This window comes from Euwallacea similis, chromosome 28 (genome assembly GCF_039881205.1).
Source record: "Euwallacea similis isolate ESF13 chromosome 28, ESF131.1, whole genome shotgun sequence".
Classification (NCBI taxonomy): domain Eukaryota; kingdom Metazoa; phylum Arthropoda; class Insecta; order Coleoptera; family Curculionidae; genus Euwallacea; species Euwallacea similis.
In genome coordinates, this window is record NC_089636.1 from 1,461,589 (window position 1) to 1,485,603 (window position 24,015).

At 35.4% G+C, this 24,015-nt stretch overlaps 3 protein-coding genes across 4 annotated transcripts in view; 2 read left to right on the forward strand and 1 right to left on the reverse strand.

Annotated features, from left to right (window-relative positions):
• Positions 1-361: 361 nt before the first annotated feature.
• On the forward strand, positions 362-2,208 carry LOC136417403 (juvenile hormone epoxide hydrolase 1-like). Of its 2 annotated transcripts, none has more exons than XM_066403079.1 (8): positions 362-430; positions 536-669; positions 723-859; positions 934-1,136; positions 1,187-1,465; positions 1,518-1,652; positions 1,705-1,939; positions 1,993-2,208. In XM_066403079.1, the coding sequence occupies exons 2-8, from the start codon at positions 547-549 to the stop codon at positions 2,189-2,191; spliced, it is 1,311 nt and encodes a 436-aa protein (XP_066259176.1). In that variant the 5' UTR covers positions 362-430; positions 536-546; the 3' UTR covers positions 2,192-2,208. The 2 variants fall into 2 exon arrangements, with proteins under 2 accessions (XP_066259176.1, XP_066259175.1); XM_066403078.1 differs by having other exon boundaries at positions 365-410; positions 472-669.
• A 1,041-nt stretch (positions 2,209-3,249) lies between these two features.
• On the forward strand, positions 3,250-5,500 carry LOC136417419 (juvenile hormone epoxide hydrolase 1-like). The gene is made up of 8 exons (XM_066403097.1): positions 3,250-3,607; positions 3,663-3,799; positions 3,850-4,052; positions 4,109-4,260; positions 4,592-4,718; positions 4,770-4,904; positions 4,954-5,188; positions 5,241-5,500. Exons 1-8 carry the CDS (start codon positions 3,431-3,433, stop codon positions 5,440-5,442), a joined length of 1,368 nt encoding a protein of 455 aa, XP_066259194.1. The 5' UTR covers positions 3,250-3,430; the 3' UTR covers positions 5,443-5,500.
• Positions 5,501-9,222: 3,722 nt separating this feature from the next.
• Positions 9,223-24,015, reverse strand: part of LOC136417360 (lachesin-like) — a 79,779-nt gene continuing 64,986 nt past the window's right edge. The window contains exons 5-11 of the mRNA XM_066403030.1: positions 22,170-22,328; positions 18,727-18,855; positions 18,129-18,266; positions 15,806-15,955; positions 14,770-14,841; positions 14,564-14,653; positions 9,223-9,804 (exon numbers count right to left, since the gene is read on the reverse strand). Of these exons, the coding sequence (XP_066259127.1) occupies positions 9,641-9,804; positions 14,564-14,653; positions 14,770-14,841; positions 15,806-15,955; positions 18,129-18,266; positions 18,727-18,855; positions 22,170-22,328 (902 nt within the window). The 3' untranslated portion in view covers positions 9,223-9,640. The remainder of the gene's footprint in view (positions 9,805-14,563; positions 14,654-14,769; positions 14,842-15,805; positions 15,956-18,128; positions 18,267-18,726; positions 18,856-22,169; positions 22,329-24,015) is intronic.

The window sequence follows — 24,015 nt, forward strand, 5'->3', positions numbered from 1 at the left end:
TCTATACTTCATTTAATATTGACTAGTACGTGCCAACAGGGTCGGACTTAGCAAGTAATTCGTGATCATTTGGAACGTTATTTAGTATTACTAGTTAATTTTTTGTCAAAAAAACATCGAGTGAGAACTACCCAAAAGACCATTTTTTGGTCCGTCCAACCAATTTTAAAGGCTTAATTCAGTTTAAACGATCGTTCAAAAGGTTTCGGGTTTAATTATCTATTTGAACCCAGATTCCCCTAACAAGAACATAAGAGTAATAACGAGAAATAAAAAGAAAAATAACGAAAAAACAAATAACTAATTTCTGATATTATCGGTCAATAAAACCCGATTTCTTCGTTTTCACATCTAGTGTTGCGGTGACTGAATTACTAAGTACAGTCCATATCTTCTATGAGGAATATTAAGTAGTAGTATTAGATAAGTGGTTTGTAATTTTACGTAATTAAGGGTATTATTTTTTGCTAGTAGTTGGACTCTCAATTGTGTACCATGGGACTCCGGCAAGGATTATTTGGCTTTTTCCTTTTAGGAATATCCTACATGATTTACAATAAGTTGAGTTCGACCCAAACTCCCACATTTCCTGAAACATGGTGGGGCCAAGGGGATGCCTCAAAAGAAGATATTGAAGTTAGACCATTAAAAATCGATATCTCTAAAGAGGTGCGGGGTATATTATTTCCGGCAACCATCCAGTATGCAACTATCCATTACAGGTACTTAAAGATTTGAAATATCGCTTGGACAATGCTATACCCCTGCAGCCGCCTTTAGAAGGGGTCCAACAAAATTATGGCATGAATTCGAGGCTTCTCCGAAAGGTCATCGACTATTGGAAGAGAGATTACAACTGGTCAGCAATCCTTAATATAATTTTCCATTAAGTTTGGATTGTGACTGTAAAATTAGTTAACTGTAAAATTTCAGGACTCAAAGACAGCAATTCCTGAATAAATTTCCTCAATACACAATCAGTGTACAAGGCTTGAAGATCCACTACATACACGTTAAACCTAAATTAATCCCTCAATATGCACTTAAAGTATTGCCCTTGCTGCTACTCCATGGATGGCCCGGGTCTGTTAGAGAGTACTACGAGATGATACCTCTTTTAACTGAACTTCAGAAAGGTTTTTACTTCAGAACAGTCCAGAAGAAATATCTTCTTTATTACCTTTAGGTAGAAATATTGTTTTCGAAGCTATAGCAGCTAGCTTGCCAGGTTATGGATTCTCTGAAGCGACTAATAAGCCTGGAATGTCTATTGCTCGTCAAGCACAGATAATGAAGAACCTGATGATCAGATTAGGGTACAAGAAGTTTTATATACAGGGAGGGGACATTGGATCTGGAATTGCAACTCAAATGTCAGTCTTGTATCCAGAAGTTCTATTAGGAGTCCATTCAAATACGTGCCTGTGTTTCATGATGTCTTGTCAACTAAAATTAATGTTGCTGGGTAGGAAGGTGTGATAATTTGGTTTGGGACAACATTGATCTTCAATCATTAGGAACTACTTTTCCCTCCTTATTGGGAACTGAAGAGGAGCTTCCTTTCTTCACACCTGTAGGAGAAAAGTACATTTATAAGACTCTACTGGAAACTGGATATATGCATATCCAAGCTACAAAGCCTGACACAATCGGTGAGACCTCACTTTGTTTGTTAAAACTTTGCATTTCAGCTGACTGATTTAGGCACTGGCTTACGGGACAACCCCGTGGGACTTGCCGCCTATATTCTGGAAAAATTCACCACCTGGACAAATCCTGATTGGAAAGCTTTGGAGGACGGAGGCTTGACCAAGCGCTACCCTTTGGACAGTCTTCTGGATAATGTGATGATCTACTGGATCACTAAATCCATCACAACCTCGCAAAGACTTTATTCTGAAACTATGAATGCAGCTACATTGGGACTGGGAATTGATCAGTGGGTAGCTTAAGAAAAACTGGTTGCTGAGAGTAAAATATCTTGTCCCTTAGGATTCCATCTTCAGTTCCTACAGCTTGTGCAGTGTTCAAAAATGATATTTGGACTTATCCAAAATCGCTTCTGCACACGCAGTATAGGAATTTGGTTCAGGCGAATTATTATATGGATGGAGGACACTTTGCAGCTTTTGAGCTGCCTGAGGTTCTAGCTAAGGATGTTTATGATTTTGTAGAAAAAATTATTGATTAATAAATTTTTTAAATCGATTTCTAGTAAAAATTGTTTTTTTGCACTTAGTAAATTATTTACTCATAATAGAATGTATTAAATATTGTAAAGTGTTTTGTACTCTTGGAAAGTAGTTCGAGACAGTCAAATTTATGATCATTTATTCTTTGACCCCATGAGCTTCAATCATTTACGACTGAAAAAACCTACAGCATTTAAAGAAAATCACAGTTAATTTAGATCTAGAAGAGTAGCTTCTACTCTTCTCTTTCGGGCAATTTTCGAGTCAACAACTTTCCTCAACATCCTTTTCCCTTCATTTTCCTAAACTTCCTCTCTTCTTGGCTCTATTCCTGTCCAGGTTTTACTTTTATCTAATTTCTTTTACCACCGCTATCTGTGTTCATTCGCAATGCCCAGGATTAGCATGGATTAGTATACGTTACGTCCAGACCTTTGTGGACTTTGGCATCTTGGAAAATCTGAGGATTCTTCCGATTTTTATTTTCCACTTGATCTCTCGTTTTCTTTGATCCAACATTGTTGTTAACAATTGGCAGTGGTGGTGATTGGTTTCTCAATTCACGTGGGAGGGTATGAAATATCGGTGGCCAATTGTTTTGAATCCCTGCTTAGTTTATCGAGACTTCTGGCATGTTTTTCTGTTAATTTCACCTTACAAGAGGTTAAATTTTTTATTGTCTTATTTAATTTTTTTATTGCCTTATTTAATTTTTTATTGTCTTATTTAATTTTTTATTGTTTTATTTAATTTTTTTATTGCCTTATTTAATGTTTTTATTATTATTTTTTTTCATGTTTTGTTTTATTGTTCTTTAAGAATTTTTATTGTCTTGATATTGCTGACAGGTTTCTGAATTTCACTGGATGTTTATAACGCGTTTCTTTAAATTTTTGAGATCTGAAAAAACTTTTAGAAGTTTCTTTTGTAACTAAATAGAATTATATATCTACTCGTTGAATGAGAAAATCGTAAAATCCATTAACCTATAGCGACATAAATGTTTTCCTTGAAGCTATATCAATATTAATAACCGGCAAGTTATTTTTCACTTGAGTATCTCGAATACACAGTTCAAGTCATGACACGACTATAATTATTTAGTATTGTAAACAACTTTTAATCGACTACGGTTCACGCAGTATGCACGAATAGAGTGACACATATTCCTTAGAAGCTTAGTAGAAGCAATACCTCGTTGGTAAAATTGTTGTGTGGGAATACCTTAGTGCAAAAATATGGGCTTAATCTTGCAAGGCCTTGTCGGGCTTTTATTCCTTACTGTAGGGTATGTATTATTCAATAAGTTCACCGTTCAAGAGATACCGCAATATCCAGATACCTGGTGGGGCAAAGGTGATCCATCAAAGGAGGATACTACAATTAGGCCCTTCAAAATCGATATCTCCAATGAGGTTTATGCCGCTGAATTTGATTCAGGTTGTGAGTGATTTAGATGAATATTTCTAGATTATTGACGATTTGAAACTTCGACTTGCCAGGACATTACCATTGCAGCCCGCATTGGAAGGTGTGCAGCAAAATTATGGCATGAACTCGCAACTTCTGGGATCCATCATTGATTACTGGAAGACCAGTTACAACTGGTAATTTTTTATTTTGGCCTCCCTTCTCGAAATTAATTGTATTGTTTCAGGACCGACAGGCAGCAGTTCTTGAATAAGTATCCCCAATACACCGTAAGCGTCCAAGGCTTAAAAATCCATTACATCCACGTAAAGCCTACAATAAACAAACAAGCAAAGTTGAAGGTTGTTCCCGTGCTTTTACTCCATGGCTGGCCCGGTTCTGTAAGAGAGTTTTACGAGATAATCCCGCTGCTTACTGAGCTTCAAAAAGGTGAATTTCCAGTAAAAAGAACTCACAAAACTGATTTCCCCTTTTCGCTTATCTAGACAGGAGTGTCGTTTTCGAAGTTATAGCCCCAAGCTTGCCTGGATATGGTTTTTCTGAAGCTACAACGAAACCGGGATTATCACCAATGCGCGTGGCGCAAATAATGAAGAACTTGATGCATAGGATTGGATTCAAAAAGTTCTATGTTCAGGTACGATAAGGTTATTTATTAAAGCGAACGATCACGAAATTGCCCATTAATTTCTTATTTACAGGCGATATAATTTGTGTCAGTTCAAGTTAATTCAGAAACTTGCGTGAACGGCATGGTGATATGCCTCGCAGTTTTCCAAATAGTGAAAATGTTTTTCTTTAAGGACAAGCACTCTCAATTTCCAAGATCTCATATGATTCCTCCTCGCAGTCTAATTTCATTTAAAGCAACGCTCTATAGCTTTGTCTTTTGAATTTAAATATTTTAATAAATAAATATTTATTAATATTAATAATATTTAATATATCTTAAAAATTTCATTTGATAGGGAGGAGATTGGGGAGCTATCATCCTCACGTACATGTCAATGCTCTATCCAGAAAGTCTCCTGGGAGCCCACTCCAACATGTGTGTCTGTGAGATGACTTCATGTCACCTCAAATTATGGCTTTTGGGTATAATGATTATACGTAACTGGATTTGAAGTAAATTTCAATTGATTTTAGGCACAACATTCCCATCCTTGATAGCGGAAAAAGAGGAAATCCCCTACTTTACTCCCATAGGGGAAAAAATCACAAACTTTTTATTATTGGAAACTGGATATATGCACATTCAAGCCACCAAGCCAGACACCATTGGTAAAATGATTCATTTTTAAGTAATGTTGACTGGAATTTCAAAAATTAGGGGCCGGTTTGCGTGACAGTCCTGCAGGACTCGCAGCCTACATCTTGGAGAAATTTACCTCTTGGACTAATTCTGAATGGAAAAATCTGGAAGACGGTGGCTTAACTAGACGTTACACCCTGGACAAGCTATTGGACAATGTGATGATATATTGGGTTTCAAGGTCTATTACGACTTCTCAAAGGATTTATGCGGAACACTTCAATAAAGAGGTGTTTACGTCCGGATTGAACAAGTATGAGCCATGAGGATTCAGTGACGTGTGCAATAAGCAAATTGTGTTACAGCATTCCTTCGGAGGTCCCAACTGCATGTGCATTGTTCAAGAATGAGCTGACAATTCAACCAAAATCTCTTCTTCAGATGAAGTACCCAAAATTGATTCAAGCGACCTATTACCCCGATGGAGGGCATTTTGCCGCATTTGAGCAACCAGATGTTTTAGCTAAGGATATTTATAATTTTGTGGAAAAAATGGAGAAAAAGTAAAGAAAAAGCGGAAAAGAGAACTGTTTTTCAAAAATAAAATCTGATAATACCACCTATATTCCCGAGCTTCTAAATTTCTCCCACTGACAAAAAGCTCCAAATCAACTCTCTAAATCTAACCAGGATTTATTTCACTTTGGAAAACAATTCGAACATGAAACTACTGCTTTAAGCAATACATTTAACTGGCAATTTTCACGGGGTGCATCTGGAAAAATGTTCCCATCACAGTCGGATAAAATCGTTTCGGAATTTATAGCACCAGGAATTTTGCACGTACCAGCTGATACAAAGCGATAAGATTCATAATTTAGAAAAAAATCTATTTGCCTGGATCGCTCCGTAGGGAAATTTCACCTATGAACTCGGAGTTGAAATTCAGAGTCAGGAGACATTTTGCATGCTGCTTGAGTTTATTATTAATATGGGCAAAATTATCGGAGTTTAAAAGCGGCAGTGTTTAAAACGGGTAGAATGTCTTAAGTGAGGTAGAAGAAGTCGTGAAGGGAACAAAATTCTACACATCCTGCAACTGGGGTGTGACTTGAGCAACAAGGGTCCGATAATCGTCGTGAAATACGAGGGTGGATCAAATATAAACGAGACTTTGTTTATACAAAGTTTTTTATACATAGTAACAAAAAAAGATGTATGTATCATTTTTCTACATAAACTCCCCTTTATTAAGTCATTTTTCCCACCGTATTGGAAGTTTTATGATGCCTTTATCGTAGAAAGAAGAAGGTCGTGTCAGCAGCCAATTGCGCACATACACTTCTACTGCTGCATCATTGTCAAATCGGTGGCCTCCCAGCGCCTCTTTGAGTGGTCCGAAGAAGTAAAAATCGCAGGGGGAAAACTCAGGACTGTATGGAGGATGTTCAAGAGTTTATGTTCAAAACACCATACCGATTAAAAAACACAGTCACAAGCACTTTGCCAACTGAAAGCCGGGACTTGGCTTTCACTGGGGCTACATCCTCCTTTCTTCGCCACTCCATACTGGCTTGCTTGGACTCGCACATGTAGTGGTGGACCTAAGTTTCATCACAGGTGATAATGTGATCTAAAAATTAGTCACCTTCTTGTATAAACCGTGTTGAGAGTCGCTCACAAATCTGCAAACATGCCAACTTCTATTCGGCGGTCAAAAGACGAGGGACCCACCTGGCACACACTTTACGAAACCCTAGCTGGTCTATGATAAGGGCTTGAGTATTCCCATAACTTATTGCTACAACGAAAGAAATTTCGGCAACGGTTAAACGTCGGTCTCCTTCCACGAGTTGACGAATGGCACGAATATTGTTCTCTGTAATACTCGACCGAGGGCGACGATTGTGAGTTTCATTCTCAACTTTTTCACGGCCCTGGTTGAACTCCTTATGCCAGACAAATACACGAGGTCTTAACAATATTTCATTATCGAACTGTGCTATCAATCTATGCAAGATTTTGTCGGGCTTGATGCCTTCCCAAGAAAGAAATTTAATTATTATGCACTGCGCAACGGAAAACGGTACTTCTTTCTCCGATATTGCGCAACAGAGACCTGAAGCGATCGGCGAAGTTCGGAAAACCGATCCCCCTTCTCCTGACATTCCTCCACAACGTTACCTAAAGCCGCCCCACTGACCCTTGACTGTAAAACGCTCAGAACGAAAAATCTCGATTATATTTGATCCACCCTCGTATCCTCAAGGAAAATATAGACTTTTGCATATTATGTTGCTCCCTAAAAATAACAGAAAATAGCTACCTTGGCGTCATGTACACAATCAATACTGATCAATTCAAAGAGCAAATATGGTTCACATGGAGGACATTCTCCTTTTCCCGTTCGAGATCATCAACTTTCCTCTGGCTGCTAATTAAAATCTTGTGCAGCAGTACCTTCCAAAAGATTTTCTTCAGATACCATGTAAGAGGTTGTGGATTCAGCCCAAGCTAGTGTTAATCCTAGAAAGGATTATTCAATAAAATAATAATATTCCTGCAACACAAATCATCTGTAGAGGAAGAATCACTACGATATTCAGAACTCCTCATTAAGCGATCGTCTTCTCATTGCCTTGATTCAAGGTTTGTATGAGGTCATCATAAGCGCTCAGCCTTTGTATATTTTTCTCGCCTTCATTGATTAAAGGATGACCATGTTAAAGAATAAGAGAAGAGAATTTGTGATATTAAAGTTGAAGAATTGAATTTCAAGTAGTCGGTCTACGATTTGAAGAAGAAAATTCTGCAGTCAACGAGCTAACCCAGCAAGAGAAATGCTAATTTTATTTAATTTTTGTATACTACTTAATTTAATTTAATTATTTATTATTGTCTTTTAAATTTATAATTTAATATTTAACTGATTTTTAATTAAATTCCATGTTTAATTAAACAGAAGAAGTCCTCGAAACATCATAAAACTTTTCAAATTATTTACAAAATCTCAAAAAGCTCTGAACGTGCATAAATGTGTAGCATAAAATCGCAACATTTAAGAGTCTATAGAACTACTTGAATGCTAATTTGAGAGGACTTAAGATGACTTGAGAAAACTCAAGAAGCACTTAGAGAAGGGAGTCGTCAATCTAATAACCTGAATCAGTCTAATCTAAACGAGATAAATCTATAAAAACAAGTTTAAAGATATTTCATAACACTTTAGAATATTGTTTCGAAAATTATTATATATAGAAGAATTATATATATAACTAGTTGGACAATTTCAGGTAAGTCCAGGCTATTTTGAATACCTTATGGCCTCAAAATTTTTGAAAATGCATCTATTTTTGTACTTTTCAAAGAGATATAAAACTAATGATTTACAGACGATCAAGAGCTTTTCTTACCACATGAATCAGCTCCAGAGCTTTGGAAATCACTTCTTCAGCTATATGTCTAGCATTGGCATACCACCAAAAAAGAGGGTAGGTAATGCTAAGCATTTATACGTACGTTAGCCTCCACTTGCTGGATATTAGAGCATATCGATACTAGTGCGTCTATGGAACGAGGGTGTATTTATAGCATATAGCCATTATGACAAATCAAAACTAACCCAAAAAAAGGATCTAAATTCGGTAAATTACTTGTGCAGCAACATCATAATAACACTAAATTCCATAATATTTTCCAATATTACAAATTGTTGTTCATGCTTCCATTAGCCAATTTAGCCGATGCTCCGGTTTGATTTAAATTTTTGGGGCAGTAGATAAAAAGCTGTGAAGCATTAAAACGCGAGGAATGCTCAGTGCAAATTAGGTGCAACATGTGCACAATTTAGAAAAGCTGCACCAAATATGTATCTTGCCGTTTAATTAAATGCTTCCCACCACGTATGGCAAATATCCCGGACTCATAACGGTCTAATTAAAATGGGCCGGCTCAGTTATCCATAAGGTTTTGCGGTTGGGATATCAGGGTGGAACGATTTCGGGCAATATGTTGCTATGGGGACAGTGTGATGAATTTGCAGTATTTTCATTGAAAAATATAAAATAAATAATCAAATTAAATCGTCGAAATGCGGCAAGAGAATGGTTGACCATGTGGGCAGTTGGGTAGATGGAAGGAGGGGGGGGGGGGGGGGGGGGGGGGATGGCGAAAATGGTAGAAGAAAATAAGAAAAGAAATGGTTGACTAAATGGTTCGGTAAAAGAGAAATGAGAGAGGAAATTTTCTATTGATTTTTTCAAACATTTTACAGCCAATTTTTGTTAGTTCCGTAAGCACCAATATAGAAACCTATTGAGGGAAAGGTCGTGATGGAAACTGTCTTCCTACAAAGAAATATTTATTTCTGTTTCAGTGGGAAATTCAAATGTACATTAGATATTTTACACTCAGAAAGCTTCTTCTTATATTAATCTTTACACTATTAAACAATGTAGATACCACCAATACTATTTTGAAGGTACTACTTAGTATATTCAGTTCTATTTACATCTTAAGCAATAACTCTGAATTATCCTTTTCCTTAGGAGATATATACACGGCCTTAGAAAATACATTAGTTATAGTGGAATTTTACCGTTCTGATTACAATGCCTTATTCATCCGTCACCTCCTTCATTACATACTGTATAGACTTCAAAATATATCATTTTTTTACACTGAACTCAAATTAAGGAGGTATTGCCACACTTCGCGTAAAAAATTTTTTTTTACAACTCCCAAACTAATGCTAAGGCCTCATTAACTAAGTGTTAGTTATTGTTACAATAAATATTGCTAACGTGATGTGGAAGCTTAAATTTCGTCGTGTACATATAGTCTCAGATGAGGAGAATGTTAGACCCCCTTCAGAATCACTCAATTTTCCCATTTGTCGCCCATCAGATCTATCACTTGTGAGAGTGTGATCTAGAAAAAAAATAAAGTTATTGTTGTAACTGTTGAATTGGGGCGATATTTAACGCAATTTGTTATTTATCTGTAGATACGTAAACGTTTTAAGTTCTACCACGAAGTGCCAGAATTTAGGTCAAAAAAGAACACATTTTACTTTATATACAGTGTAGCCCAAATTGAAACTATGGGTATTTTAAGAACTACAATAGACAGAAAAACGATGGAATAAAAGAAATTGAAGGGAATTTAATGGCCAGTTCGATTACGTTTTAAAATCGTGTTTTGTTCTTTCGTTATTCAGTGATTTTTTTAAAAACTCAAAATTTGTATTTTCGAAAAAGCGCTATAAGTTTTCAAATAAAAAAAAATTAAAACTTGTAAAACAGGAAAAAGCAATTTCTTGCGAGCTATTCACTTGTACATTTAATTTTCAGTTATGATGTTTCTGTTCTAAGAATGACAGTGCAAGTACTATCAAAACCGCAAACGAAAAATCAAGTTGATGCTGATACTTAGAACCGAACCGTTGTAAGTAAAAGGTTAATGCACAGGTGACTAGCTCGCAAAATGTTACCTCAACAATGTTGTTACAGATTTCAAAATATTTTAAATTGGGAAAATTACAGCACTTTTTCGAAAATGCAACTTTTTTGATTTTTGAAAAAAAAATCAAACAGAAAAAACAAAATTTTTTTGTAAACCTACTCGAACAACCATTGAGCTTTGCACATTTAACCATTTGCCTATCTCTTATATTTTTCAAGATACACGTATTTCCAATTTGAACCACCCTGTATAAAACCACTTTCTGCACAAGGTTCAAGGTAAGTATTATCGTCAATGACATCTATTACCAGAATCCACGTGTTTTATTTTATACTACTCCGTTCTTGCTCTTTCTTGCGATCTTCATCATGTGGGAGTTATCATCAGTTTTATTTAATGTCTGTGACTGGTATTTGGCACAGACATTAAATAAAACTTGGCCCTAAGGAAATTTAATTCAACGCAGGATTTTTCTTTTCCTTCTTCAGAATTTCTTCCTCATTTCTGCGTCGTATTTCCTGTTTGGTAGCAACCCCCAACATTTTAAAAAGTGAAACAAAGAGTAAGACGTGAAATTCAAAAATGATTCGACATAAATGATTTTAAAGATCCTTTTAAAGCCACCACAAACTTTTCGTCTTAATTCAAATCCTTAAGGACTACAAGTTTTTTTCAAGTCCACCAGGAAAACGTGCTCATTGTCTTGGAATTACATAAAATAATGGAAGGGGTTTCGATTTTTATAATTTAGCCCTTGCTATAGAAACTTTTGTCAATTTGGCTTCATGTATTTTCAAAACGACTTCCTAATTTGTTACACAAAAACTCAAGGCTTGGGAATTAATTAAGCCTGTTTTCCCACCAATTTGAGTCTGTTATATTTCGCATACATTTGCATTCCTTAAGCTATATTATAACTTCCACGTAGTTTTCCAAATTTCCTTTTCCTTCCCTTCGTATTTTATTTATGGAAATGCAACTTGCATGACGAAGCCACCTTAATTAAGGTAGGTACTCCAACAAACAATGAGGAAAAATAACATATAATATGCAAGTAGAAGGGGACAATGTAATCAAAACAAGGGGACAGGAAAAACGTGACCCTATAACGGTGTCGCTAATTTCCGGGTCCTTTAACAGGGTCAAAAATCAGCGGACACATGAAAGCTTGAAATTTAGAAGAAAAATATACCATGTGTCCCCGGATAGGTAGGTAAGTTGGAGCTTGTAAAAGGTAAGAAATGCTCGATTTAAATTTTAATTTTCTGGGGGCTGCCTTACTTGGTTAAAAATTAATTTCTAACATAATTTCACTTTTAGAAAATCACGTATGTCTTGCAAATTTTCAAAAAACCTATTTTTCTACAGAACAAAGTTTTTTTTTGTGTCAAATACGACATAATGTTATTAAGGAAAGTTGTTTAGAATCGGGACTTACGCCTATAAATCAAATTTGATTTGTCACATTTTCTTGTATTTTTCAAATTAAAGAATTTAGCTTTTACAAATTTTTTTTTCATTAAAATGATAAACTATTATCATTAGGTAATTTAAAAAAAGTAATAATTCCGCATTAACTCTAAAGCTCCGCTAAATCTCCTCTTAAATTTGCATATTTTTCAATACGGTGTCGGAATTCTTTAAAAGCTGCCTGTACGTGTTCTCTAGGAATTAATCACGTTGCCTGTGTTATCCTAGTTTTTAATATTTTTGTTTCGTTTGAAATGTATTCTTCATAAATTATTTGTTGCATTATTTTCCAAATAAAAAAATCCATTATCGTAAGGTCTGGGGATCTGGGTGGCCAAGATGTCTGGTTCATTATCCCAAACCATCTTTTACTACATTGATCATATAGCTAATTAGTAATCATTTGTGAAGAATGGGTAAGGCAACCGCCATTTTGAAAGAAATGCGACTGTTGAATATTTCAAGGAAGTTTGTCAATAAACCTTTCGAGAATTTGTAAATAACTATGCTGAATTAATCTTCCTTCGACGAAGAAATGTTGATGCCTAGCTCGTATGACATGGCATATCAAATATTCACATTTTTAAAATATTGCCTTTTTGCATTAATTATATAGCAGGGGTTGCTTCACTCCAATATCGAGAGTTTTGCGACAACGGGACACCATTTGTGGTAAAAGTACCTTTGTCAGGAAAAATTATTAGTTTATGAAAATTTCTGTTTTCCAAAATTACCTCTAAAGAAGACAAAAAAAACTGGAACTGTTTTGCTTTGTCACCTTCTTTCAAAGGGTAACAAAATTTGGTTTTATGTGGATAAATATGGTTTGCTTTATAAATTGTTTGTAACTGTGTTTTACTTATGTTCGTATATACACTTTGCTTTTTTACTGATGTTTTTAGATTTGTGTCTATTGAATTTAAAGCAATTAAAGTACTAGCATCAGATTCATCATAGGTTTTTGGTTGTTTCTTCTTATAATGAACGTTTCCTGTTGTAAGAAATCTCTTGACTAAACGCCTATCAGTACTTTTGTTAATGGCAACGTTTGGATATTTTTTTATTAAGTAAAGCAATAACCATATTTATTGATTTTTCGTCAGTTTCATAGCACCAAATCAAGTAAATCTTTTTATCTAATGTTAATATTGTGTCTGAGAAATAGTTTAATTTTAATAAAGTAACGTGCGTGTCTTAAATTTAACAGATTCATATTGCTATGGATACAATACAATACAACAAAATGTGAGAAATCAAAGGTGGTCGAGGATTTTCAAATTTGGTGTTTGGGCCAAAGTCCCGATTCTAAACAACTTTTCTTAATAAAATTATATAGTATTTACCACAGAAAAGACACTTTGCAAAAAATAGGTTTTTTGAAAATTTTGAAAACATACTTGATTTTCTAAAAGTGAAATTATGTTAGAAATTAGTTTTTAACCAAACAGAGTTAAATTCCAAGAAATGAACGTTTAAATCGAATTTTTTTACCTTTTATAAGACTCGGTTTACTTATCTGGGGACACACGGTAAATTTTCTATCTCATTCACACTTATATGTCTTAATTTCGACCAGGCCATATTTGTTTAACGAGGTCTGGAGTGACGGAAAAGGGATCCTAAAATAGTGGCTTCCGCCGTCCGTTCATTTTATGAAGGAGATAGACAACGATCCTTCCTGCTTTATTTAAGTAATAAATGTAGTGATAAAATAGGCAATCTATTTATTTATTGGTGACAGTCATCTTGCTTTACAGGTAATATGCGAACCAGTACCTACTCTATCATGTGCAAGGCAAAGCTGGTGGGCTAAGAGATGTGGTGGGAGGGTGCTCCCATTAAATTCTCTTTGAACAAAACCTGTGCGAAAACTTGTGACTTAGTTTCAAGTAGAGAAGACATGGATTTGTACTTAAAAGAAAATCAAGTTTTCTTTCAGTTTGACAAAGGAATCAGCCCGAATTTCAATAATTTTCTCTTTAACATTCTTTTTAACCGCTTTACTACCTTCTTAGTGAACGTTTTTCTACTCGTAAGTATCTTGCTGCATTATTACCACGACAAGACATCTGTTTCGTACAAATTCTATAGAAAATAGGCATCCAGTAAGCAAATTACACACACACACACAGGCTTCACAACTTCACAGCTTCAGCAGCTTCACAGCACACAGTTACACAGCTTCTGAAGTGGATGGAGTTAAATAAAAAAATTAAGTACTGAAGAATCCAACCATCTTTTGGCAAAGTTTGCTATTAATTCTCTTGTACAGGGTGTTCCAAGTAAGATGTAAAACCTTTTCTAATACCCCTGCATTTAGAGCAAAGACCTACGAGATAAAACTGCGACTGTTATAACTTAACGTCCTGTGTATTAACGAGGTGAATATATTATTATTGTATTAGATGCGCATCTTTATCCTGATTAAAAAAAATGTTTTTTGGTATTAACTCTAAGCGTCTTCACTTGAACCAACTATTTTTGTTTCATGAAGATAACGTGTAAACCGAGGAATTTAAAACTTTTAAATTTAGACACCCTTATATAATTCTTCTTAAAACTGATACGGCTTCGTCTAAGCTATGAAAAGCTGCCTAAGTCCCACGTTTTTCGCAATTTCCACATTTAAAGCTCTTCTGAATGACAGATTTATTGTTAGACGACAAATAGATTTAATAATTTTTTAGATACGCACTAATTTACGTTTTATAGGCTCTAAAATATCTTCAGGTAAAGTTTAATTGGGTTTTTTTACCTTTTTCTTTGACGATTTCTTGGGTTTTGATTTCATTGACGTTGAGGTCTAAGCTGTCTTTCTGTTGCCTAATCCGAGGCTTTGGAACAGCTAAAATAAGATAGAAGTCTGATTTAAAAAAAAAACATACAAATTCTTGCACTATTTTTTAAATCATAATTTTTGCGGTTTCCGAGATCTGTGACTACTCATCGCGTTGTACTCACTTGTGCTTTTTGCAGATGGCAGCTTGGTTATCCTCGTGGTTGGCGGTTTTGTGGTTGATGGGCTAGGTAGGGCTGAAATTACCAAAAAAATTTGAGGCGATAAATTTTGCGCGTTCACCAGAGATTTCTGAAAGCTTCCACCATGTAAAGACCGCTTTTATAATCAACCTCCGCCTTGACAAACAGCTCAAAATTTAATATTAGCATGCCGTTGGAGGAGCACATATTTCCATATTATCTACATGCTCCAAATCAAATAAAAAGGAAAATTCGTTCCCTTAATGTAACGTTACGAAATAAAATACATAATATAAGTATTATTCATAAAAGTTGGTTTTATTATTTGTGCCTAAAAGCATCAGCACAGACGATCTTTTCATCTGACATTAAAAAATATGAATCGATATTTCATTATTTGACGTGACATTGTTTAATAAAAATATGAAAGTGCAGGATAAAGCTTTGTGAAAGTTTATTGTATCCCCGAGGGAAAAATCTTTTCCTCATGGGAAACAAGACAGTTTGAACAGGTTTTTAATAAAAATATATTTTAGCCCGAAGTGGTTTTAAATTTATGGCGCAACAGCTTCTTTATGTTTCATTCCGTTTCTCTTTTTATGAAATTTATACCCGGAATATGGAAACAAAATGAAATTAAGTTCACGGAGTCATTTCCTAGACTAATAAGCTGGCTCTATATACTCTATGATAAACGAATCATGACACTGCGCGGCCGGAAACAGTTTTATTTCAGCGCACTTGGCCATGTAAAAATTCATAATTATGAATTCGTTATACTACTTTAGGTATATGTTTCAATTTTATATGCAAATAAATTCCATTAACGAAATATTTTATTGCGCGATTCAAATATCAGTTGCTACAGGATTTATTATGCAGTGGCACTTGGAATATTATTGAAATTATATTTGAGCATTGAGCAATTACATTGGAGCATTGAGCATTTAATATTAATTCTCATTCATTATTTTTAACAAGATCGACGCCTATATTTTATCAGTTTGCAGGGACTTACAGTAAAGTTTTATAGTGCCATCAGTCTCTCCTAGCGAGTTTTTTGCCACACACTTGTAAGCTCCGTAATCAGTGGTGTTGACATCTCTTATGGTCAGTCTCATGAGGATTTTGTAGGCGTTGTCCACCAAAATTGGATCATATTTCTCATCTAAAGAAAGAATTGATTTTCAGTAGTTAAATTGTATCTTCGAATTTTGCGGCTTTGTGCTTGTAATTTTTTGTATTTGTATTACTGTACATTGAGGGATTCCGCATTGTACTCAAAGCAAAGCCGCTTTTGTGTCTTTTGTACTTTGTACTGCACCTATCTTGACGATGATCATAATCTTTATTCAAAAAAGTATGTTACAATATCATGTAATGGAGCTTTATCAGGAATCAGCATCGTGATCAAGCTTATTGCAGCCTATACTCGATATTAAGAAAATACCGCCATCAACATGGGTACTAATGGTACGTATCAAATCTAACCCAGTATGCTCCGTTGGGTGACTCCATGGTTGATTGTAAACCTTCTTGACATACTTCTATTGCAACCTGTATGAGTTACACCGATTTAGTCCCTAGCAAGCAAATAGGACTCTACCTATTTAAGAGGATTGCCCTTGATGCCAAGGTGTTCTATTAGAATTCTCTAGCTTATGATGTTGAAAGCCTTAAATAGAACTAGAAATATACCTGTGGGTATCTCTTTTAAGCATTGAAGGTCTGGCTGGAACTCCTCCTTTTTTGTTGGGGAGAATTAATCCATATTGCTTAGCAATGCCTTTTTGTACTGGTCAAAGCTTCTTTGAAACGCACGCACAAAATTTTAACAAAGTCGAAAAAGTAGGTAGAGAAAGTAAAGATATCCAGAAAATTCACAAGAAATTTGAAATGAAAAGAAGAGACTGCAGAAGCAAAAAGTATCATGGCAATAATGAGGATGGGGCTGGTCAAAAAATTTAACAATTTGAAAGGGACGTTTACCGCCAAATCTTAATGCCAATTCAGAGTCGGCGTTGATTCTTTAGACAGTAAAAGCAGCAAAGAGGAGAAAATTAAAAGTGAGCAAGAAAAATTGATAAAAGACAAAATGGACAAATATAAGGGAGAGATTTTGAAACTTTTAGGCAAAGTGACGATGCTGTGTTGATAAAGAAAAATAAAGAAAATCGTGTACTTCTAAAAAGGAACCTAAACTCAAACAGGAGAAACCCAAAAAACGAAAGTAGATATGTGGAAGAAGCATACTATAGAGGATGTTTTTGATGAAGCTCTAAGGAAGTTTTTGGATGAAAACTGAGTATCTTCGTTTCCTCTTATGAGATTAATATTTTGTAGAAGCGAACAATGCTGTTTGAGTTGATTTGCCCTTCACATAACTATACAAAATGCATATGCTTGAACTAGTAAATAAGTTGTTTAGGTGACTCTCTCAAATGCTTTCGGAAACGAATTGAGCAATACTGGAATAACTAATTCCTTTTCCACTTGATTTGGAAAAGCTCCAAATTTCAAAGAGCTGTTTAGAGAGTTTTAAAGGGTCTTCAAACAAAATCTCCTATTTAATGTTGATGGAACGTCAGTAAAGTTTTCGACCAAATTAGTTACTCCATTACTCCGCACTTACACCTCACTAACAATTTCTAATTGTGTGCGAGGCGTCAATGCTAAAAAAACCATAAAAACTTGACATAACAATTTTCTTGAACTCTGAATGAAAAATTGTCCAGTTTGTGGGTCCCTTATGGTTACGAAAAATTGCTTTGAAAAGCAACTATTTTCAGCCAGATCGAACAACTTCTAGCCACACTTTTAACCAATTTTGCCAGTGTTTGCTAGAGAATTTTCAATTGCCTATTCTGGTGGTAACAGCTCTTCTCGAACAATGCATGACTTCTGCTCCTCTTCATCATCACCATTATACGTGAGTAGAAATTCCACTCTAATTATAAAAATCCAGAACTGAAACTGACAAAGGGCAAACACTAATTATCCATTTCGAAGATATATCCGGTTTAAACTTCGGCAATGAATCACGTTTCCACTATTTCGCAGCTGCAGGTGTTGGATAAATAATATGAAGTTTACTTTAGCGAATGAGAGTTAGGGCAGAAAACGATGTGATAACCGAACTGCAATTGCAAACATCTCCCTCCTCCTCTTCTAAAAGCCTTTACTCAAATATTCCTCAAATTAATGCTCGTGCGTTCCGATTTCGCAGTATTGTCGAGAGTGGGTAAATACAACTTTAGTTGGAATTCGGATGTTGGGTGTTAACAGGTCTTATTTAGGTTGGTGAGGGGTTGTTTCAGGTTCTCACCTATCCGAATACTCACTTGATGAAATAATTTGTCCATTCTTATTGATCCAGTAGTTGATTGATTTGGGATAAGCCTCAGAGTTGCAATACAGGGTGATGGTTTGGGCTTGCTCAGCCCCCACCAGTTGGTTTGGGATCTCTATCATTGGTGGAACTGCAAGTTGGGCAAATTAGCTAAATGAGTTGTTGCAAAGTTATATTATTCCTGGAAAAGATGCAATTAATATTCATATCTAGGTCTCAGCTTCTCATTTTTAACTTCTAAGGGAATTCGTAATTTTTATTTGGACTTTAATTCAAAAACCAGACAAACTTTTGCCTAAAACTTCGAGGCCAAATCTTTCATTTTCCGCTCCGCAGTAAATAATTTACAATATGCAGAAGTTCCGGAATTATATGCTCCATGTGGATTAAAAAGTTTTATTGCCGTTATAAATTACTGCTCAAAATCTGAGAACTTTCTGCTTGTTTTATTTCGTTTTTCCAGGTAGTATTTCGAGTTCCGAAGCGATTACGGACTTACTATAATTAGACGAACTGGATAAAGCTAATTTACCCGGGAACGCTTTACTTTTCTTGCTTTGACGTAATTTTGTTAAATAAGAGATACTTACAATGAACGATCAGCATTATTCGTTTGCTCACTGAAGGAGGAACTCCGTTGGACGCGATGCATAAGTAGGGGCCCATGTGGAGGCGATTTACTTTAGTGATGTTCAGGGTGGGACCTTCGAAAGTTGGACCTGAAACGCAAGAAATTTTGGTTATTACAACATCGTATGGGTAAAAATTCTAATCCGCACCACAGTGTATAAAACGTTCGCAACACCTCGCAAATCAATTATTATACAGGGTAGCGATATCTCAAGTTTAAAGGTCTTCCTATCCTCATTTTGAAGTCTTATTGTGATAAATTAATTATTAACTAAAAACTTTTTTCCCCGCAGATTTTGACAAGGTGTCATATCAACGGGGATAATGGCAGTGACTTTAAACTTGGAGATTATAATAAGGGTACAACTACCTTAAAAATAAGGTATCACTCGACATCCCTTCCTATTGAAAATGTTGGAGGTAACTGTAGCCCCTGTTGAGGGATGGAAGTGAATGTTTGAGAGTACAATAGAAAATTGCCTCCTCAAAGCAAAAATCGACGAGTCTGAGCATTTTTACACATTTTCATTTTGAATACTGAAAATCGAGGTGCAAAGTTTTAATCGGGCTACCCTGTATATATTTTTGAAGATATTTAATATATACACTTCAGTATTAAAGTCCATAAGAAAAACTGTCAATTTAAGTCAATTCTAGACTCAAGATTCCCTTGTAGAGATATGGGACTATGAAGGTCATCATTTCTAAAATTATTTTTGTAGAAAATATTCAAAAGAAGAAATGATTCAAGATCAACTTAAATAGGAGTCTTAGCGAAAAAAGCAGAATCTTGGTTAAGAACAAAAAAAATCTAAGACTTTCACAGAAGAATAAAATCGATTAAAGAAGCTGCCAACGAAATATACCTAAGGATGAACGTTTCCAGTACATTTGGCCTAGCAGGAGCTTGTCGCCGAAAGGAACTTATCCACTTAACAAGTGAGAAAATTGAAGTTAAAGATCCTTTCGTCGTTGTTAAAATCCCGGATATCAAGATGCTCATAGAAAAGAAAACTGAAATATTGTAGAGACATTGAAAAACAAAACATGCCACTAATTTTGATAGATATTATAAGTTAATAATTTTAAATGTTGCACAAAAATCAATGCCGCGCCGAAAAAGGTAAAATATAAAACAGGCAAAAGTGTACCCCTAGCTCCGCCACTGCCTATAGAAAATTTAGCTTTTCCCTGTTTTTGACCGACTGAGGGGGTACTAAGATAGTGAGTATTAAAAAGGCAAATTCTCCCGTTATACGGGGAATACAAGACGCAATCGGATATTAAAACTGTAATAAAGCAGTGGCAGGTGCAAGGGATGAAAAAAATTACTTAAATCGATCTACGCCGCATACGAAAGCTAGAAAAAATGATGATACGCAGTAAAAAATATATTTCACTCGCTTGCAGAATTGGATCAAATGACTTTGATATTAGCATGTAATGGTGGATTTTGGGACGGATTAAGGGGCCATTAAATGGGGGCCCTCTTTTTATTAACAGAAGTTTCATAATTGCCAAAGGGGTAGAAAAGGGAGAATATTTCAACTTATGGAAGAAATACTCAAAGCTACGGCCATCATATGCCAAAGAACAGTTTTTTTTTGTAATGATAAGATGGGAAGACGGTTTAGGCGAAATTCTTAGTTTTCAGTGGTTGATTCCAAGAACTACCTCTGTACTTCTTTAAAGAATATGTCCTCTGCACAGTTCACTCCGACCAGTTTATGTATCCGAATTCCGCTTCGCGTCGTTCGGCCTTGCAGCCATCGCGTGCGCAAAACTACCACTTCCCACACTTGTTACGTATGTTTTTCGAAATAACTAACTAAAAGTCCAAATCGCACCGCGAAACGACTACCTTAAACGGACGACTTTTCTTCGATTTAACCAAGTCTGCATCTACTACAGTTGACGACATTCCCATATTGACTTTCTGCACGTCGGACACAGTATATAGAATGAAATTAATTGCAAATCTGCCCTAGATTTTTATCTCATTACACTAGTTGATTACTGTAAATAGCAAACGAGAACTGAAGCAATTTCGCAACAAGCTAAATTTACTCAAGCGGAACTAGAGATAAGTATTTCCTCCAGTTTACAAATTTCAATCGACAAGGAACTGTTTCTTGTTGGGGTACAAAATGAGTTAACACATTAGACAGTTTCTGTAAAGTAGTTTCGCAGGATGGTGCTTATTATAAAAGGAGAGTTCATTGGCGCACAAAAGGAAACAAATTGAAGGGTAAATTTTAACCCTGCTAACCAAAAAACGAGCCATTGTAAATTTAACACAATACCGACGGAGTTCGTTTCATTACTCCGTGTTTCATTACTTCGATATTGTAGGATAAAGCTTTCCCTTCTTTAAAAATTTAAAAGGATCCAACTCTAAAAAGCTTTTTGGGACAGAAATTCTCAAAGGAAATACTGTTTTATCAAGCGGATTAAGATTCTTCCACTGCCCGTGTTTCCACTCTTTATTCTTGGAATCACATCCCGATATAATATATTGTACAAGGGACAAATATTTGAAGTGTCGAAGCTGACTTTAATTTGATGTACAGGGATCTTAAGTCTCACTCCATTGTGCCGAGAACTTTGTTTTAAAACAAGTAAAAGCAACGGGAAAAATGTGGTTTCTTTGAAGTGGTTCCTAATTGAGTATAGCAAGTTAGGTACTTGCTCCAATTTTAGCGTTTTCATTGGACCACTCCTGAGAGATGAAGTCATATTGGATAATGAAGCACTCGAATATTCCCCAAGGGTATTTTGAATCCTGAAAAATCCCATTGAATTGATTTGTGTTCGGTCGAACTGAATCGCGGGAGCACATTCGTTATAAATTAGCACGAAATTCCTTTATTCTTTTGACGTGTTTCATTATCTGCCGCCGCTCAGGCGTTTCTACCAACTTAAATTGAAAGGCGCTTCTCGGGTTAAACGAATTTTAATGGGGAATTTGAGGATATTTATAAATGTGAATGGGAGAAATCGTAATTGTCTTGGATTAAGGACATCGATTTCCAATCAACTTTGGTTGAGTTCAAACAAGTCGTGAGAGGAAAAAACGTAATTGAATGGTGAAGCCCAGACGGATAACAGAAGGCGACAAAAACACGAAAACAAACTTTTTTTGTTTTAATAAACTAGTCCGGAAACGCAACTCCGGGTATAATAATAACTCCATGCGAGATGGGGAACTTTACATCTCATCAGGGCTTCCCAATTAAATCCGTGCAGTAATATTGCAAAGCAAACTTTTAATTAGTTAATGTATGTTTGCGTCGAGCTAACAATGTAAGAACTAATTCTCCAAAGTTCACCCTCCTACACTCTAACGCACTTGATGAGTTTTATTTGGGTTCAGAAGTGTGTATTAATTTTAAGTGAAACTTACCATCTTGACCGTTGGGTAAGGTAAGGACCTCTCCCCCCTCCCTCCTCCATGATATTGTGGGTATCGGAGAACCTGTTGCTGCGCATTGCAAAGACACATTCAAACCTTCCCTGACTACCATGTCAGCGCTTGTGGGGTAATCCAGGATATCCGGAGGAACTGGAAATTAATGGATTAACTCATCTCAAGCTAAGCAGCAAGAAAAAGGAGAAGAAATTATAGCTCAGGTTTTGTTTCCTAGAGGTCCACACAATTTACTCTTAATTACTATGCAGCTAGATATCTTACGACCCATGTTGTTGGAGGTGAAATTAAGCCTAGGTTTCCAGAGTTTACGAAGCTTAGTCCTCTTGAAAATTTAATTTCCAACGTAAGCCATTAAAACTTTGATTAGATTAAGAGGAGATTTTATATATTATTATGAGGATCTAGAAGCCGAATTTACTGTGATTAAAAAGTCGAAGTTTCGTATTTTAATACTTTTTGCATGCCGGGACATGGTATTACGAAATGCTCCAAAAAGTACATATTTTGTCTATTGTTGGATAGTTTTCTAGTTCGCAGATTTCAGCATCTTTTACATCCTGGCAAATTTCGTTTCCCCCTTCCTCATTTAATTCCTCAAAGGAGAGCTTGTGGAAACGTCGACAATAAAAAAAATTTACACCGAAGTATCTTGAAGCTTCCTGGAACAGGAGTATATTTGGATTGAGAAAAACTCATGATTTCCTGAGCAATTTGATTATGGAATGCTAAGGTTTTTTTCAAAATTTGTATACGATGTTGAAGTAAATCGATGTTTGACGGTAGTACAGCTCTGCAAATATCCATTTGGGAGTAGCAATTTTGCGAAAAATTCAGGATTTCCTGAACAGTCTGACTATAGAATGTTAAGAACATTTCAAAATCTTCTGGAAAATTTCATTTCCCTTCTCCACGTTTAATTCCTCAAAGGAAAACTCCTGGAAAAACCGACAATAAATATTTTTTTACATTAAAACGTCTTGAAGCTTACTGATAGGAAATAAACTTCGCCATGAGCTACTTAGAAGCAGTAATGTTGAGATCATTTTATGCCTTCCTGAATTTGTCGATACAAGATTAAACATTTTTCAAAAATTTTGGGATCGGAATTTTAATAATTCGATATTTCATAAGAACATAGCTATGCACTGATGTTTTTGGATTGAGAAAAGCTCATGATTTCCTTAGCAATTTGATTCTGGAATGTTAAGGTTTTCTCAATATTTGTATGAGATGTTGAAATAAGTCGATGTTTCATTGCTGCGCAGCTCAGCAAACAGCTATTTAGGAGTAGGAATTTTTAGAAAAAACTTATTTTCTAAGCAGTTTGTTTACAAAAAGTTTACAATATTTGGAAATTTTTAGGACATTGAAACAAATTGAAGTTACAATGCAGGACAGTTTTCAATGCAATTGCATATAATTCCATGTAAATGTTAAAGGTTTTTCAGCTATGAAAGAAATTGATGCAACTAGCTGGTTGAGAGGAAAAATGTTGAGAAAAACTGATGAAATCCTAAGCATCTCAATTATAGAATGTGAAAGATTCCCAAAATTTAAAAGATTTTAACCATCATACTATTTTACCCAGATGTGTTGAAATGCAGAGATTGTGAGAAACCTGTTGAAATCTTTAATCATTAAATTATAAAACATCAAATCAATGGAAACCTCATTGATGAAACTAAGAACATGGTTTTTACCCTTAAAAGATGTCTCTACACCTATCTTACGTCGCCCAATTTTTATAAAAATATTTTATGTTGCAACGGACTTATTAGATGAAAACTCGAAAAAAATGTTCTTATCACCCTCGGTTTTA

Bases quoted from the DNA above. Each gene is read 5' to 3' on its own strand.
- LOC136417403 (XM_066403078.1), top strand. From the start codon at position 496: ATGGGACTCCGGCAAGGATTATTTGGCTTTTTCCTTTTAGGAATATCC. The intron at 670-722 runs GTGCGGGGTATA...TATCCATTACAG, and splicing joins AAATCGATATCTCTAAAGAG to GTACTTAAAGATTTGAAATA. The intron at 1,940-1,992 runs GTGGGTAGCTTA...CTTGTCCCTTAG, and splicing joins TTGGGACTGGGAATTGATCA to GATTCCATCTTCAGTTCCTA.
- LOC136417419 (XM_066403097.1), top strand. From the start codon at position 3,431: ATGGGCTTAATCTTGCAAGGCCTTGTCGGGCTTTTATTCCTTACTGTA. The intron at 4,053-4,108 runs GTGAATTTCCAG...TCGCTTATCTAG, and splicing joins GCTTACTGAGCTTCAAAAAG to ACAGGAGTGTCGTTTTCGAA. The intron at 4,261-4,591 runs GTACGATAAGGT...TTCATTTGATAG, and splicing joins TCAAAAAGTTCTATGTTCAG to GGAGGAGATTGGGGAGCTAT.